Genomic DNA, 16,856 nt, shown 5'->3' on the forward strand with positions numbered 1-16,856 from the left:
TTTGTAGGATGTTTGAAATCAGGAAGTGTGCATCCTCTAACTTTGTTCTTCTTTTTCAAGATTGTTTTGGCTGTTTGGGGTCCCTAGAGATTCCATATGAACTTTAGGATGGATTTTTCTATTTCTGCAAAAAATGTCATTGGGATTTTGATAGAGATTGCATTGAATTTGTAGATCACTTTGGATAGTGTTGACATCTTAACCAAATTAAGTCTCCCAATCCATGAATGTGGATGTCTTTCCATTTATTATTAACTTCCTTAATTTCTTTCTCTTTTTTTTCAGCAACATTTTGTTTTCAAAGTATAAGTCTTTCACCCCCTTGGTTAACGTTATTCCTAAGTATTTTATTCTTTTTTGATGCTACTGTAAATGGATTGTTTTCTTAATTTTCTTTTTTGATTGTTCATTGTTGGTATATAGAAAAGCAAATGATTTATATATGTTGATTTTGTTGCAGTGTTGCTGAATTCATTTATTAGTTCTAACAGAGTTTTTTGTGGATTCTTTAGATTTTTCTATATACAAGATCATGTTAGCTACAAACAAAGATAATCTTATTTCTTCCTTTCCAATTTGGATGCCTTTTTTTTTTTTTTTTTTTTTTTTGGCAGTACGCGGGCCTCTCACCGTTGTGGCCTCTCCCGTTGTGGAGCACAGGCTCCGGACGCACAGGCTCAGCGGCCATGGCTCACGGGCCCAGCCACTCTGTGGCATGAGGGATCCTCCCGGACCGGGGCATGAACCCGTGTCCCCTGCATTGGCAGGTGGACTCTCAACCACTGTGCCACCAGGGAGGCCCCAATTTGGATGCCTTTTATTGCTTTTCCTTGCCCAATTGCTCTTTCACTACTAATATGTTGAATAGAAGTGGCAAAAGCAGGCATCCTTGCCTTGTTTCTGATCTTAGAGGAACGCATTTCAGTCTTTTACCGTTGAGTATGATGTTAGATGTTAGCTTTCCGCTGATGTTTTAAACTAGAGTTTATTACATAGTTGTCATATTTTCCTTCTAAGAAATGATGGCAGAGCTGCTAAAAATATGTCTTGCTTTTTCAGTGAGAAACATGTGAATAGCTAACTATAGTACTGACAAATAAATATCAAAGAAAAGAAAAAGATAGTCAATAAAAGAGATAATATGAATAATAAACATGGGAAACACTCACAGCTTATCTAAAACCATTAAAGCAATTTTTAAAGTCACCATATTATTCTATGGAATGAGTACAAGTTGTTTTTTGTTTTTTTTTTTTTAATTTATTTGGTTGCACCAGGTCTTAGTTGCAACAGGCGGGCTCCTTAGTTGCGGCACATAGACTCCTTAGTTGTGGCATGCACGTGGGATCTAGTTCCCTGACCAGGGATCGAACCCAGGCCCTGCATTGGGAGCACAGAGTCTTATCCACTGTGCCACCAGGGTAGTCCCAGAACAAGTTTAGAAAACAAAACCGAAGGGTTCTGAGGCTGTGGAATCACTGGAACTCTGACACTTTGATGTCACTTTGGAGAGCAGGCACTGCGCTGTGTACTTTACATGTGTCATCTCATTAGAATTCACAGTTTGAGATGTACTGTTGTTTCCTCTACATTTTAAATGAAAAGAATGAGGACAGAGGACCCAAATAACTTGCCCAAGGATGCAAAGCTAGAAACTGATAGGCCTAAGATGCGAACTGTTATCTGACGAGGGCCTGCACTCTTGCCCTGTGTACTCTTTTGCCATGTAAATGTGAAGGCCTTCTGACCCTGTAATCCCATTCCACTCAGATGACTTGGTCCTAAGGAAATAAGATCATTGGGATGGCAAGGAGAGGCACACCGGACTATATACCTTTATTCAGAGTGTGTTGTATGTTCGGGAGACTTAGCAGTTTTAAACAAAACAAAACAAAACACACATCCAGTCCCAGACTTCGGGAAAACTTTCTTGTAATCAGAAAAAATGTGTGTCAGGGAAAGTGGGAAAGAATGATTATAATTGCTGATTGAAATGTGGCAACTCTTTTTGGACAGGGAGTGTTGTCTGGTCTTGGATGATCTAAAGATTCCACAGCTGTATTGGATCCATCACTCTATTCTAGCTCATTAGCAGTATATTATTTCCTATATGGCTAATTCAGGACTGCAAATATTTTAGGCTGCATTGCTCTTGGATTAACGTGAGGTTTCTGAAACTGTTCTTTTTCCTAGGGAGCTAATCCGCTGTTTGAAGTGGTACATGGACTGCTCGGCAGAACTGATTCGGCAGGATCACATTCAGGAAGCCATGAGGGTAATGTACTGAGCTTGCTGTACAAAAAGGGCCCACCCCTGCAGAACTTTGCAAGTAGCCTCAATGGAGTAGTGTGCAGGACAAGTGTAGACAGCCAGTACACTGCTCTGCTTTCAGGAATGACTGCCTTGATCCACATAACTGCCTTTTCCTCACTTTGATTTTGCCCTAAAAGGTCTTTATTCCTCATAATTTTATCTTAAAGCAGGAGGGAGGGATGATGTGTATGTGGCTCTGAGCCATCCTCCCTGCCTGGTTTCTACCAACAATGTCAGTCTTTGCTTCCACTGGCTAAAATATCATATCTCCTTCTAAGCCAGTGTTGGTGGCAACATTGATGAGAAATAAGATCTTCCAATACTTTTCCCTTCTTCAGTAGTTACTAAACATTGTTTTCTTTAACTGTTTTAAGAATGCACTGTATGCAGATATGTTGAGAAGAAGATAATCTAAAAACCATGACCAGGCAGCCCTTTGCCTTGCTGGACAGCTCCACTTTACAGGGGACTGTCCTCATTGTTAGTTAACTATACTTTCTGGTAACTTCTTTTCATGGCTACTGCTTCTACTGTAGAGAACAGCCTATGAGAATGTTGATCCCTCTTTTGCTCAACAGTTCTCCATATAGCTGTTTGAAGAAAACTGTCGTATCCTCTGAGAACTCATTTAAAGCAAGTTCATGCTTGCTTGCTTGCTTTTTTGTCCCTGTCTTTTCTTGTTCTTGAGTTACTCTCATTTTTTGGTTGCTTTTTAACCATGTCTTTCCCATGCTTTCTAGTTAGTAATAAAAGAAGAATGGCAGCAAAGTAGTTCTGCTTTCTCTTTGTCCTCCTTTAATATCCCATCATCTGCTCTAAGTACTTCTGGGCCTATGATTTTGTTATTCTTGTGTACGTGGTAACAGGTAAAACAGATGTTCCCCCAAGCATCATCAGATTAAAGAGGCAAAATCAAATCATAAATCCATATTTTCCCTGCCTCTTCTCTGCACATTCTTTAAAAATCTAAGGCCACAAGTCTCACTTCTGTCTTTCTTCACGCAATACATGTCAGCTGAGCAATCAGCATGTCATGGGTGCTAAGATGCAAAGAGTAAGACTGACCTCTCCCCTTGAAGAACACATCCCCTGTGTCCTAAGGGGAATCAGGTTCAAACACAAGTGTAGAGCAGGGTTCTGAGTGTAATGTGAGGGCAAGCACTGGGTTCTGTTCTTCTCTGAACCCCAGCACCTGTGAAGTGCCCTGCATAGTATTTGAGGGGATACAAGTTGAGTTAAATACAAAAGATTCTATGTGAGTTCATAAATTAATTGCTTAAGGTTACTGGAGATGCTATCTCAGAAGTTTTCCCCTAAGAGTCGTTCATTCAGCCATTCATTCAGTCAGTATTGCTTGATACCTGCCATATGTCAGACACTGTGTTAACCACTGGGGATTCAGCAGGAGCCCAAGTAGAAAGGCTAGGCCTTCATAGCACTTCCATTCAAGTGGGGAAAAGGCAGATAATAAACATGTCAAACAGATAAATACACAAAGTAAGTGAGAAAAGAACATTGATGATGCTATGAGGGAAATAAACAGGATCTTGGGATGGAATGGCTGGAGAGGAGGGTTTACTTCAGATCAAGAGTTTAGGGAAAGCTTCTCTGACGAGGTGACCTGAGCTGAAATCAGTGTTAAGAACTGGGGGACACACATTTCAGACTGAGGAAGCAGAATGTTTAAAAGCCTGGATGGGAAAGAGCTAGAGTTTTCAAGCAACCATAAAGTGGCTGATGTGACCAAAGCAGAAGCTTTCAAATGTTAGGTTGGATGTGAGAGGTGGCAGAAAGGAAGACCTGAGGGTGGTTCCAGGGGTCTGGCTAGATGAGCTGGGTTGATGGCAGGGTCACCTATGGAGGTACAAAATTCCTGGAGAATATCAGGCTTGGGTGGGGAAAAGGAAGAGTTCCATTGTGGGGGAGCACTTTTCTGGGGGTACTTTCATACTTGTTCTTACCATATCAAATGTATTTGAGTGGCGTCTGATGCTAATGCATCTAGCCCAACGGTTTTATCAGGCCATTTCCACTTCTTCATCAAATTTCAGTTTACAAGTCCTCTTGACCAAATGTGTAAGTCTCTATCTGATCCTAATTTCATCCTTATTCACAGAATGCATATGCTTCTGACCTGGCATTTCTTATTCCAGTATCATAATCTGTGGACCAGGAAACCTCCTCTTCTTTATTGCTCTTGATTCAATACATCTTGCTACTTACACATCATCTCTTCCTTTCCCTTTCAGAGTCATGACCTTCCAAAGTTATGCCACTAAAGATGAAAATAAAGAGTCTTTTATTTTCTTACTTGGTTACATTATTCCTGTGTGAATGACTTACAAGGGGGTATCCTTGGTGGGTCTGAGGATGGCTTTTGGCAGGGCGTTCCAAAAAGGCAGCATACTTTTCACTGCTGAGCTGCATCAGGTTCTTACCAGGGAGCCAGGAAAGAGAAAGCACAATGATCTCCTTAGTGACAGAAAGGTTGTAATAACTTTTAGGATCTCTTTTCCCTTCAGGTTTATTAACTTAAGTAGAAAAAGACAGAGAAGCTGCTTCAGCCGTAGTTAAGGGTTCCATTGTCTCCACACAGGGTTGGGAACACCTGTAAACTTCAAACAACTTCCATAGGATCCACCCTCACCTTTTATCCCACTCTTCTGCTCTCCTCTCTTTACCCAGTTGCATCTGTCATAGGTGGCCAGCTTTACCTGGTCCTGGCCATCAGCTGGTGCTGATGGTAAAAATCAAGAGGAGTAGGGAAAGGGGGAGTCAGGTAATGATGGATGACTAGAAGTGAGCTTGTTTTCCTTGCCCTCATCCAGGTTTTCACAGGCTGTCTTCGACAACAGCCTTGTACTCCTCTGCAAAGTGTTTTATATTTTAGGACTTAATGGAGGAACTGATCTCTCGTACCCAGGAAGTGCAAGCGACTTTGCTGTCTGGTTCTGCCTCTCACTCTGAAACTAGTGGATGTTTTAAGCCACTCAGTACATCTCTTGTGGTAGTTGTTTCAAACTGAGAAAAAAAACACTTTCCTTTTTAAATTTAGCAGAGACTTTCCAGGTTCTTTACAGACCAGGCATTAAATTTCCAGATTATTTGTAGACCAGGCATTAAAAGGCTACTGAAACAGAGACTGTAGCGTTTACGGAGATGAGGCCAAACACTGTAACTTATTCTGCAGAATCCTCTGGTGCAGGCCTTGGAACACACATTTTTCTGAACTAGCCATTTTCCAGTGCCAACTGAGTTCAGTGTGGAGCACATAAACACACACACACACACACACACACACTCACACACGCAAAGTTTTGCTTTGCTAAACCTGACAGATGAATAGATCATGAAAGTAGCTTGGGAATTGTTTCCTGTCATATAGTTCAAGTAACTGAGCTCCATATTTCATACTTGGATAAGTTTCTCCTCAGTTTTCAATGTCTCTGCCTTTCCAGTGTCTGGGAAATCGTTAGCCTTTCTTTGATTAGAAAGTATAGTCTTGGATCTTGAATTCTCTTAAAAGAGAATTATTCAGCTCATAAGCATGGGCCAAGCTGCAGGGACTCCTCAGAATCAGATTCTGCTCCCAAAACATGTTATGGGAGCTTTGTCTTCTGTATTGTTCATGAACTATTGATGGCAGGTGTCCTTGTCTGGAAGAGGATGGAAAATGGGTGGGTTAGGTCCACCAGCTCCTGTGCAACTAGGGACAAGTTCTTCAGACTTGACCCCTGGTGGGAAGGCTGGCACCGTGTCCAGCTGTTTCTTGAAGATGCAGAAGACTCTTCTTTAAAGGACTCTTCCTTCTTGGAATAAATTTAAGAGAGGTTCTTATATCATTGCCTTTGTAGCCTTTTATTTCCAGACCTGAGAAAAATGAGAGAAATTTAATTTTCTTTTGATTCTATATGGTCTTGAATTCAACGGCTTCCATAACAGTCTGTGGTTATACACTTCCATAACCGCATGAAATAATTTGATGATTCTCTCAGTACATAGACAGTTGCTGCTCAGTGACCATTGGAGTTTTGAGAAAAGGTTTAAAAACTTAAAGTGCTTCACTACTAAATATAAAGTAGATTAATAATAACCTGCTATATAGCACAGGGAATTCTACTGAATACTCTGTAATGACCTATACAGGAAAAGAATCTAAAACAGAGTGGATATATGTATATGTATAACTGATTCACTTTGCTGTACAGCAGAAACTAACACAACATTGTAAATCAACTCTACTCCAATAAAAATTTTTTAAAAATTAAACTACTTGTCTCCATAGTTGGAATTGTCCCCCTCCCAAGCTTGGTGTATAATTTTCTGGTACTCCACCCTTCATTCCCTCATATGTTAGTTTCTGGACATCTTTAACACCTCTCTATCCCTTTTTCCTCCTACACCTCCAGGCCTTGGAGTACCTTTTCAAGTTTATTGTGCAGTCAAGGATCCTCTACTCACGTGCCACCTGTGGGATGGAAGAGGAGCAATTCCGGTCCAGCATCCAAGAACTTTTCCAGTCCATCCGGTTTGTGCTCAGTTTGGACAGCAGAAACTCAGAAACACTCCTTTTCACTCAGGTCTGTGAGCTACAGCAAAGTTTTGCTGCTGGATTCTTGTCTGTCTTAGCAGGTGATTTCTTTGTCCTCTGGCTTCCAGAGTCAAAGAAGCCCTGCCAAGCTCCTATGTTTTGGGTAAGGGATGAGTTATAAGGAAATACCTAATAGAATAAAATGCTGCTTTTACTTCAAAGCCAGCTATGCCCCAGCTTCCAAATATAAGACAGCCCAGTGGCTTTATGGTGGAGAAGAAGCACAACTTTGCCCTCTTTAGACCAAATTTATTTAGCTACCATGCTATTAGTTGTTCGTGAACATCTTATTTATAGAGGATATTCAGAATGTATAGAGAATTTTATTTCCTAGCCACTGTATTAATTTTGAAAACCTCAGGTTAGTATTGGTCCATCCTAGCAGTTAAGAATGAAATAGGTTGAAAAACAGCAGAAATAACTAGAAAACTTTGGCTAAGAATTAGGATTAGATTCCATTAGAAATACCAGTGTGGGAAGCAAGTTGCCTCCTTATATTAAAAATGTCTGTCCAGCTAATCAGTCACCTTTTACATGCAACCTTACCCTAGAAGGGATCACGGATATTGTTCATTACCCCAGTCACAAAGGGGTTATTTTTGCTTATAAATAAATGTCAGAATTTTATCTAATGAATTTCACTTCTTTGATTTTTCTGAAGCCAATTATTACAGCAAAACCTATGAGCAAAGACCAGACAGCCTTTCTCATGTCCATTCATTCAGTCACTGCCAGGTCTGTCAGAGCAAATGTATGTTTAAATACCTCATTTAAGATTAGAATAGTCTGCTTTTTTTGTTTTCCACTTGCTTCTATGTTGCCCCTTGATGCCAGTTGCCCATAAGCCCCTTGGCCCAGAGAACAGGTGAGCAACTGGGGGATAGCCTCTATAAAACAGTGGAATACATCAAGGTCACCAGGTATCTCTATAAGAAAGGCTCCTTCCATGGTCTCCCCTCCTGAACACCCCAAGCCAGTCATCTTTCTCCTTCCTTCCTCTCCCCCAGCCTATCTGTTCCTGCCAACCAGGGCCCGGGACACCTACTCCTCCCTCAGCATGTGGAGATGTGGGGAGCTAGCAGAGCAAGCCAGATACACTTTCTGAGAACTCAGCAGTGCCCTGTACTCAATGGCATGTTCCTATCACATCAGGATAAATAGCTTAGATGTAGTCTTATCTTAGACCTGAGTCAGAATCAGACCTGCTTCTTTGGTGCCAGGCTCATGTTTCACAGTTTCAGAACTTTCAGCAAGTATGCTCTTCAGTCAGACTTTATATCTTTGATTCTGACCACTAGGAGATGTTATGGTGCAAGTGTCCTTCTGTTCCGATGCCATAAGTATAGGAAATTTCACCATTTAAGAGAGCAAATCAGCTACTGTTTGTTGTTGATTATGAAATACCTGCTTTTCTGGGAATTTCCTAGCAGTCCAGTGGTTAGGACTCGGCACTTTCACTGCCGTGGCCCCAGGTTCAAGCCTTGGTTGGGGAACTAAGATCCTGCAAGCCACACAGCACAGCCAAAAGGAAAGGAAAAAAAAAAGAAATACCTGCTTTTCCCCCTTTGTCTTTTGTATCTAGTTGCTTATGATGATAGTTTTTGTGCTGGTTCTAATTACTGCAAAATGATCTCCTTGATATCCCAGGGAGTTATAAATCTGCCGATAGAATTCATAAAAGTTCAGTCCTTGGTCCTGGCCTGAACATAGACTGCAGTATGACAGACCCATTTCCCCAGGTCATAAATTTTCACTCACTCTAGGCCAGTGTCTTACTGCCTGTTGAAGCAATCAGGAAAAACAGCTCCCCACCCTGCCCCCCAAACTGTCACTTAGGAAGAGCGCACTCTCACCTCGTCTCAAGGTGACACTCCATTTCCCTTTGTAAATCTTGGCTTAATAGTGTAAGAGGACTGAGAAGTACGAAGAGCCTCCTTCATGCTGCTTCCGTTTAGACAAGAGAAATGAACAAGAGCCAGCATTTATTGAAGGCCTATTGTGTGCCAGGCAGTCTACTGGAAATTAATTTTATGCACCTAAACTTTTTCCTCATACCAATACGAGGAGATAAGTAATAGCATCATCCCCATTTTATAGATGAGAAAAGTGAGAATTAGGTAGTAACTCACCCAAGGTTATGTGGCAGATAAGTGGTAACGCTGGGATTTAAACTCATGTCTGTCCAATTCCAAAACCCATTCTCTTTCTCCTAAACTATTCTGCCTCCCAAAGGCTCAGATTCTCAAGAGAATATTGAGACTCAGTTCTCAAGAGGTTACCATATGGGTCTGCCAGAGCTAAGATCCTAGGAGAGAATTCTCCAAACACACACATACTCCACTTGTCCAGGCCATCTAGGTCTCTGAACTCTATGCCAACATTATCCCCAGTCCTCAAGAGTTCATGGCTGACTAAATCCACACATTCTCCATCCTTTTGGATTTACACTTGAAACTGCCAGGCATCACACGTGAAGGAACTAATTTACAAAGTCTTTAGATTTCATGGTTTCAAATAAATGACACTATTCTGGGGAAATGGTCCAGTTTTCAGAGCTGGATTGCTAGCTGAAGGACTGTGAATGGAGTTCACCTAGTGCTGCTTGATGGTGCTCAGTTATCTTTGCCTACGTTCTTTGAGAGCTTCCTGGCTTGAATTTGGGACTGAAACTGGAAAATCAAGAGCTTGATCGTAGAGACAGACAAAAAAATTTAAATCCATTTTATGAGCAAAAACAGCTATAGATGTTAAGCCCTAGAGTTAATTTCTGTATATATTCCCTTCTCTTGCCAGCAAATGCCTTGGCAAGTTCTGAAAGCTTCAAGCGGCCTGAGCCCCAGTAAATTCTCTTGTTTTGGTTACCTTTTTGGTTCTTCCTGCTGCATGCCCTAAGAGTGCTGCAGGGTGGAGTCCAAGGCCAGGGAGGAGCACATTCGAGGCAGGGGTGCTGCAATGACTTCTCAACCTCTCACCACCATGTATCATTGTCTAAGCATGCAAGATAGATGCATACCTAACTCTGAGCTAACCAGACCTTCACTTGCTTCCGCAGGCTGCACTTCTCAATTCCTTCCCAACAATCTTTGATGAGCTGCTGCAAATGTTCACTGTGCAGGAGGTAGCAGAGTTTGTGAGAGGGACTCTGGGGAGCATGCCCAGCACTGTGCACATTGGGCAGTCAATGGATGTGGTCAAGCTGCAGTCCATTGCCAGAACTGTGGATAGCCGCCTATTTTCTTTCTCAGGTAAATCAAGTTGGGATGAGAGTCACACTCACCTTTCTTCCTTATCAGGGTGTTGGCCAAGTGGGAAGCAAAGGATCAGTTTCATCAGCCATCATGCAAGACACCAGTGGCCCTTCAAGTGCAGAGTTTTTGGTAAACTCTGTTAGAGAATGCAGCCAGAACCTAGGCCTACTGCCTTACTCACAATTTATTCCTAGGGACCCACATGGGGTGGCCTGCCTCCAGGCCCACAAGTCGAGCCGGCTGCCAAGAATGGGGCCTGCCATAGCCCCAGCAGGATGAAAAAGCAGACGGAAAGGAAGGGGAACAAGAGAGAAAGGTCTAGCCCAAGGGGATAGGATAAGTCAAGGAAATAAAAGAGACCCTGAAAGGGGGGCCCTGAGGACCCACTATGCTTTCTTGGTTCCTGTCCTCACCAGTCAGATAGATTCCTCTCTCTGAAGGAGCTTCTAAAGATTAGACAAAGTGATGGAGAGGAGCCCTCCACACTCCAAAAGAGGTCAGGACAGCCTAACACATACCGTCAGCAGGCCAGACTGTCTTTCAGAAGGAACCCCCGGATTCATACCTGAAACCACGTTGAATGTGATCAAGTACTCAATAGTCAGATGTTAAGATCAATGTGAGCCTGATCCTTTAAGCAGAATATCACTATTGTGGAATAAATTTCTAGGGCACAGGAATAAATCTGAAATGCTAGTAAAGCAATTATTATTAGAATTTTTATAATTAGAATTTTTTGGTAGTAAAATTTTTTAAGTTTGACTTTTAAAGTATAGGAACAATAATTTCTCAGCCCAGAGCTACACACATTTGCAGTACTAAATAAATACTCTCTTTAACTTAACTCTACCTGTGTAAAGTATTGCTGATGGTAAAGCTGCCACCAAGAAATTCAGATTTTCTCCACCTGTAACTTTTTATGGTAAACACTTTGCATCAGTTCCTGGATTGAAGGTAAAATCAATGGTTTGGACATACTTTCATTGAAGCCACTGCATACACTCAAGCTTTGAGCACTGCTTAAAGCAGATGCTTTCTGAATATATGGGAAGACGGACAGCAGACTGCCCTCATTGACATACGTTATTTCTAATACTTTTGCATGTACTTGCTGCTTCCCATAATCACTTAAGAAAAATTGTTCTTATCTGGCTGGAACTATGTAACTGGATATTGAGATAAAAAGCCACGACCAAATTTTCACTTGCATCTCACTTTCATTGAATGCCTGAGTTGAAGCATCTTCCCTGAAGCAGGAAGACTTTTACCAGTGGTGTCATTAACCAACACATATCCTCAGAGCATATCAGTTTGGTTTCTTCATTAGCAGGTTCCAATAAAAAACTACTATTTTGTCTGCAGGCAGCTGTTGGTTGTTACAAATCTTGCTCTGTTGGTATTTTGGTCTACAAAATACAGTATGAACTTCTCTTTTATCCAAGCATCCTTTTAAACATAGAATAGCTGTCATTCCATTTTTTTGAACATATTCTAAGTATTTGACAAGGCAGTCCCCAAAACCTCTTGTATGTCATGTAGTTTGTCTTTTGCTGAAAAAGATTTTCATTCTGAATTTCATCTGGAATACTTAATTATGGTCAAATATGAATAATAAATCCCAAATGCCTTGGCTTGTTTGTGTTACTGGTAGTCTGACCGAATCAGGCTGGCCGGGTGTTGTGGTACTTTTATCACACAGTCATTGACTACATTGGAGTGCAAGATACCAGAATCATGTTCACACTTGTATTTCACCTTCTCACCACACCTGTGAAGTCATAGATGGGGGAAATTAAGCCCACAGGAGGAGTCAACCTGCCTAAAATCTTAGAGTGAATTAATAAAAGAGCTTGATTTAGGATTTAGCCTTCTTGAATTTGGAGTTCTAAATATAGTCAGCCCCTGATGAAAATATTATTCAGGTAGCATTGAAGAGAAAAGAAAAGAAAAACATTTTAATGTATGCAGTAGGATTGACAATGAGGTTTAGCTGATTATTGCAGGCTTATGACAAGATAAAAGTCCTGCTTCTATTCCTTTCATTGCTGTGGATACATGTAGCATCCCACAAGCCTGAGGGGAAAAGGAGGCAGGCCTGATGGCTGACGCAAAGTGCGTAACTTATGGGGGTGCAAGTGCCAGGCCGCCATCCAGGGCATTGTGAAGAGGGACCATTTATAATCCATACCAAGTCTGCAAGTTCAATCAGTGTAGTTCAGGGCTTCCCTGGTGATGCAGTGGTTAAGAATCCTCCCGCCAATGCAGGGGACACGGGTTCGAGCCCTGGTCTGGGAAGATCCCGCATGCCGCGGAGCAACTAAGCCCGTGCGCTACAACTACTGAGCCTGCGCTCTAGAGCCCACGAACCACAACTGCTGAGCCCACGTGCCACAGCTACTGAAGCCTGTGTGCCTAGAGCCCATGCTCTGCAACAAGAGAAGCCACCGCAATGAGAAGCCCGTGCACCACAATGAAGAGTAGCCCCTGCTCATTGCAACTAGAGAAAGCCTGCACGCAGCGACGAAGGCCCAACACAGCCAAAAATAAATAAATTTATTTATTTTTTTAAAAAATCAATGTAGTTCATAGAACTGTGTCACTTAAATGGGGTTTTCACTGTAATCTGTGCTTTTAATTTGGAGTCTAGTCAGTAAAGAGATTTCATTTGGAAGCAGTCTCCTAACATTATCCTGAATAACATGCCCTAGATATTTAGGCCTGAAATGAGAAAGAAGGAACAATAGATAGAAGGATAATGCTGTGCAATGTCTTAAAATGTCCAGGAAGTGGGCTGTTAGGCCTACATAAGGGAAGGGGGTGATTTGCAGCTTGGCTCCAGTCTCAGCCCCACCTACTTTGAGACCAGCTGCATCCCACATTGCCACTTGCTTCCAAAGGTAGCTGGTTCTCCTCTGAAGGGCTTCTTCACCTTTGTGTTTTCTCTCTCAGAATCCCGTCGCATCCTGCTTCCTGTGGTTCTCCATCACATTCACCTTCACCTGAGGCAGCAGAAAGAGCTGCTAATCTGCTCAGGGATTCTTGGCAGCATCTTCTCCATCGTCAAGACCAGCTCTCTGGTAGTGGCCCTAGACCCACTCCACTCCCCACCCAAAGCTCTGTCCCTCTCTTGTGTTACTTTAGCCAGAGGCAGACCAACAAAGATCACTCTGTACACTTCCCAGTCAGAGAAGCTTTCATCAGTGAAATGGAGTGAATGGAGGCCTCCCTGTGTGTGCCCAGCAGGCTTCTCAACACAGCAGTCTTGCTATGTTAAAAAATTGTACTGCCATAAATACACCCAGAAACATAGTTATCTGTAGTACCAAAAAGCCCAATCCTGTGCATGCTCTATTTCTGTCAAAAGGTATTACTTCTGTATTCCTGGGAGTGTTCTAAGGATACTCACGCACAAGCACAGGGAGGCAGGCCCAGGCTGAGAGGCAGCTTGCTCATTCAGACTTTTCTGGCAGCTTCCTGGCAGCTTGATTCCACCCATATGGCATTCCTATACCATGCCAGATGAGAGCAGGGTGTACGAGAGATAAATGTTGTCCACAAGAGTTCTGAGCCTCATGGGATGGTAGGGTTGTACTTTAGGGGTCAGGTTTCAACTACTAGTGCTTTTGCCTATTTTCTTTCTTCTTTATTTTTATTTTTTAGAAGAGATCTGTGGTAGGGAAGGGAGGTAGGAAAGGAGGGAAAACGTATCAGGCATGAATAAGGGTAGGAATTTATTTTAATTATATTTATTTTATATATTTATGATAATGGAAGAAATGCATATTTCTTTTAGAAAATTTGGAAACTTATAGGAAAATATAAAGAAACTTAAAACAAGAATGAGTTTTAATTATGCTATCTTATTAAGTTGAGGTAAGGTTTTTGGAGAATAAAATTTCAAGTGCATTTAAAATGAATGCCAGTAGCCAAGTGATAGGAACATACGAGGTTAGGTTATCCAGGAAGATAGAGCAGGAGAGGTGCTGAAAAGAAAGAGTGTGCTTGGTTTGAATAGGATACAAGGACTCAATAGGGGGCTCTGGTATCCAGACTTAAAGTACCACCTGGTGGTGGGGGCCCAGCTTGGCAGAGTGACTGTGATGGTTGTAGTGGCCCTTTTGTTTGATCATGGCTCCAGGCAACGCCTAGCAGCTCTCTTTCCCATCAGGCCTCAGAGAAGCAACATCAGGCACATAAGGTGTACTGGTAACCCAGGGTCAGACTTGGGATGGGAGGCTTACTGCTAAAGAAAAAGAGAAATTGAAGGGGAAAAGAAAGGGTAGGGGAGGAATGGCAGAGGAATGGGAACAGGTAAAAACCTGAAGATGATCTGGTTGTGTTTGTGGGGCTAGAGAGTCAAGTGCAATTAGTTGCTTACAACTACTCAAAGAGCCATCACAGGTTTTAAGAGTGTTATGATCAGTTCAGCAAATGAGAAAGAAGACTTTGGTCCCAAGAGCTGCTCAAATTTTTCATGTGGAATGGGGCTCAGTGTAACTATATTGAATGGATGGAGGGTGGGTGAAATTTAAGCTCCATGAAAGCAGAGATATTACCTTTCCTGTTCACTTCTGTATACTCAGTTCTCAAACAGTGACTGGCACATGGTAAATACTTACTGAATGGTGGGTTGATGGATGGATGGACATTTGGACCAGTAATAATATAAAGAGACTGGAGAAGAGGCAATGGGAATCTCTTTGTGAGATAATGAAAATCAAGTTATAGGGTTTAAGATTGCATGTGAGAGGTCTATAAAAAGATAGCACAGACTCTGCCTATATTCAGAACCTGGTGACTGGGAAGCAGCCCTTAGTGAGGAGGCGTGCTCCGTTGTTTTTGTGAGGCTGCCTGAAAAAGATGCACTGAGACCAGAGTCCTTCTGGTGGACCAGGGAATGTGAGCAAGAATGCCAAGGAGCTAGAAGTGGCATGTCTGGGCAGCAGTCAGGCCTGGCAAAAATTGAGGTCACTCAAGGAGAAAATGGTTCTCAGAAAGACTGAGATACTTCTGTGTGCATTAGCAATAGTAAAGGTGCTGCCACCATACCCCCTGGTGTGAATTCTTTACCATTTTCTCAAAATGTTAGTCAGCAGTGCTGTGCTTCCTCCTGACTTTCGTAGGAAAATCAAAGAAAACATTTAACTTAGAACCTTCACTTCTGCCCTGTATATTGAAATTAATGTATTTGTCTGAGGTTCAGAACTATAGGTGTCAGAGTGGTGCTGCGTTGGGATAAGGCCCCAGCCACCAAACCAGTGCAACAGTGACAGGTGTGCCTCACCTCCTTTCAGAGCCATTGTTCCAGGTTCCTTGACACTGCATACCAGTGAGGCCAGGAGCTCAGTGTTGAGAATTAAGTCAGAAGACCACTCCTGATGTGGCTGACTTAGTAAGTACTGCCAGCTGCACGTCAGCAGGTCTGGCACTAACTGTGTGCTCTCTCGCTGCTCACTCCAGGAGGCAGATGTCATGGAGGAGGTAGAAATGATGGTGGAGAGCCTCTTGGACGTGCTCTTACAGACTCTGCTCACCATCATGAGCAAATCGCACGCTCAGGAGGCGGTAAGAGGGCAGCGGTGCCCGCAGTGCACAGCGGAGATCACTGTTAGTAACTAACATTCAGGTTTTCTTGCTTTCTTTTCTAACCTGGGGTTCCTCCACACCAAACCTCATCTCACCATCACACCACCTTCATCTCAGCTTCCCTTCCTGCCTGGTTGTCAGCATGCTGCCCTTTTTCCTTCTCGAGTCGTACTCCATCTCCACTCTGAAAGCTCTAGGTTCATACTCACAGGAGTCTACTTAGGGGCAGATCCAGTGATGCTTCCTGTCCTGTTTTCCTGCACACTACCTCCATTGGCCTTTGCATTTGAGCCAAGTCATTTTCTATAATGTGGAATAAAGCAGAGACATAGTAAGAGGTTGAAGGTGAAAAATATAGACTATTCCTTTTAGGAGCAGGCTCTTGTAAATGACGTGCATGACAGTTATTTTCTCACGATTTGCTTGTACCTACAAATTAGTCACTTTTGTCCATAGTGTTTGTATCTAAATGTCTAGCATCAGGAAAAATGTGATGAGGTAGAATTGGACTGGCATTACTGAACAATGATATCCTATGATCGAATTAGAAGAGAAACAGACTGGGAAAGCTTCTCAGGTGTGGCAAAGAGACACCCCCCAGGGCCCCCACCCCTATACAGAGTGGACTTCTTAGCCCTGATGTTGGAACATGATAAACAGATGGCTTGGAATCTTCTAGTTGGCAGGTGGAAGACTACAATGATCCCTTTGTAGAAAACCTTCTATGGGAGCAAGCCAAGCTCCAGCATGTTAGGGAGAGCAAAGAGTAGACATGAGTTCTGGAGCATTGGGCTTGGAAGGAATATCTGCTCTCTTAGGAACCCCTATTCAGGACACCCTCACTATAGGTAAAAACATACGCACCCTGCCATGTCCTGGCAGCCCATCCTTCTAACCAGCAATGACACAGTGCTGGCTGTGGGCCAGATTCTGCTTTATGCACTCTACAAATATTAACTCATTAGCAATACTAAAGAAGTGATCTGTTTTATATGGATTTAATGAAGATGATAGCAACAATTTATTGAGCACGGCTTTATGTAGTGAACTGTTTACTTAAATGCTTTATGTACATTAATGCATCTGATCCTCACAACAAATCTATAAATTATGGCTTA

The 16,856-nt window shown here is 42.4% G+C and overlaps 1 protein-coding gene across 12 annotated transcripts in view; it reads left to right on the forward strand.

Moving 5' to 3' along the window:
• DOCK3 (dedicator of cytokinesis 3) overlaps nt 1–16,856 on the forward strand; it is a 405,644-nt gene that overhangs the window by 329,554 nt on the left and 59,234 nt on the right. For 10 of the 12 annotated variants that reach the window (XM_067754576.1, XM_067754570.1, XM_067754573.1 and 7 more), the window contains exons 22-26: nt 2,194–2,275; nt 6,723–6,893; nt 9,957–10,149; nt 13,102–13,229; nt 15,613–15,759. In XM_067754576.1, coding sequence (XP_067610677.1) covers nt 2,194–2,275; nt 6,723–6,893; nt 9,957–10,149; nt 13,102–13,229; nt 15,613–15,759 — 721 coding nt within the window. The remainder of the gene's footprint in view (nt 1–2,193; nt 2,276–6,722; nt 6,894–9,956; nt 10,150–13,101; nt 13,230–15,612; nt 15,760–16,856) is intronic. The other 2 variants (XM_067754572.1, XM_067754577.1) reach the window with 2 other exon arrangements.

This window comes from Pseudorca crassidens, chromosome 10 (genome assembly GCF_039906515.1).
Source record: "Pseudorca crassidens isolate mPseCra1 chromosome 10, mPseCra1.hap1, whole genome shotgun sequence".
Taxonomy (NCBI): domain Eukaryota; kingdom Metazoa; phylum Chordata; class Mammalia; order Artiodactyla; family Delphinidae; genus Pseudorca; species Pseudorca crassidens.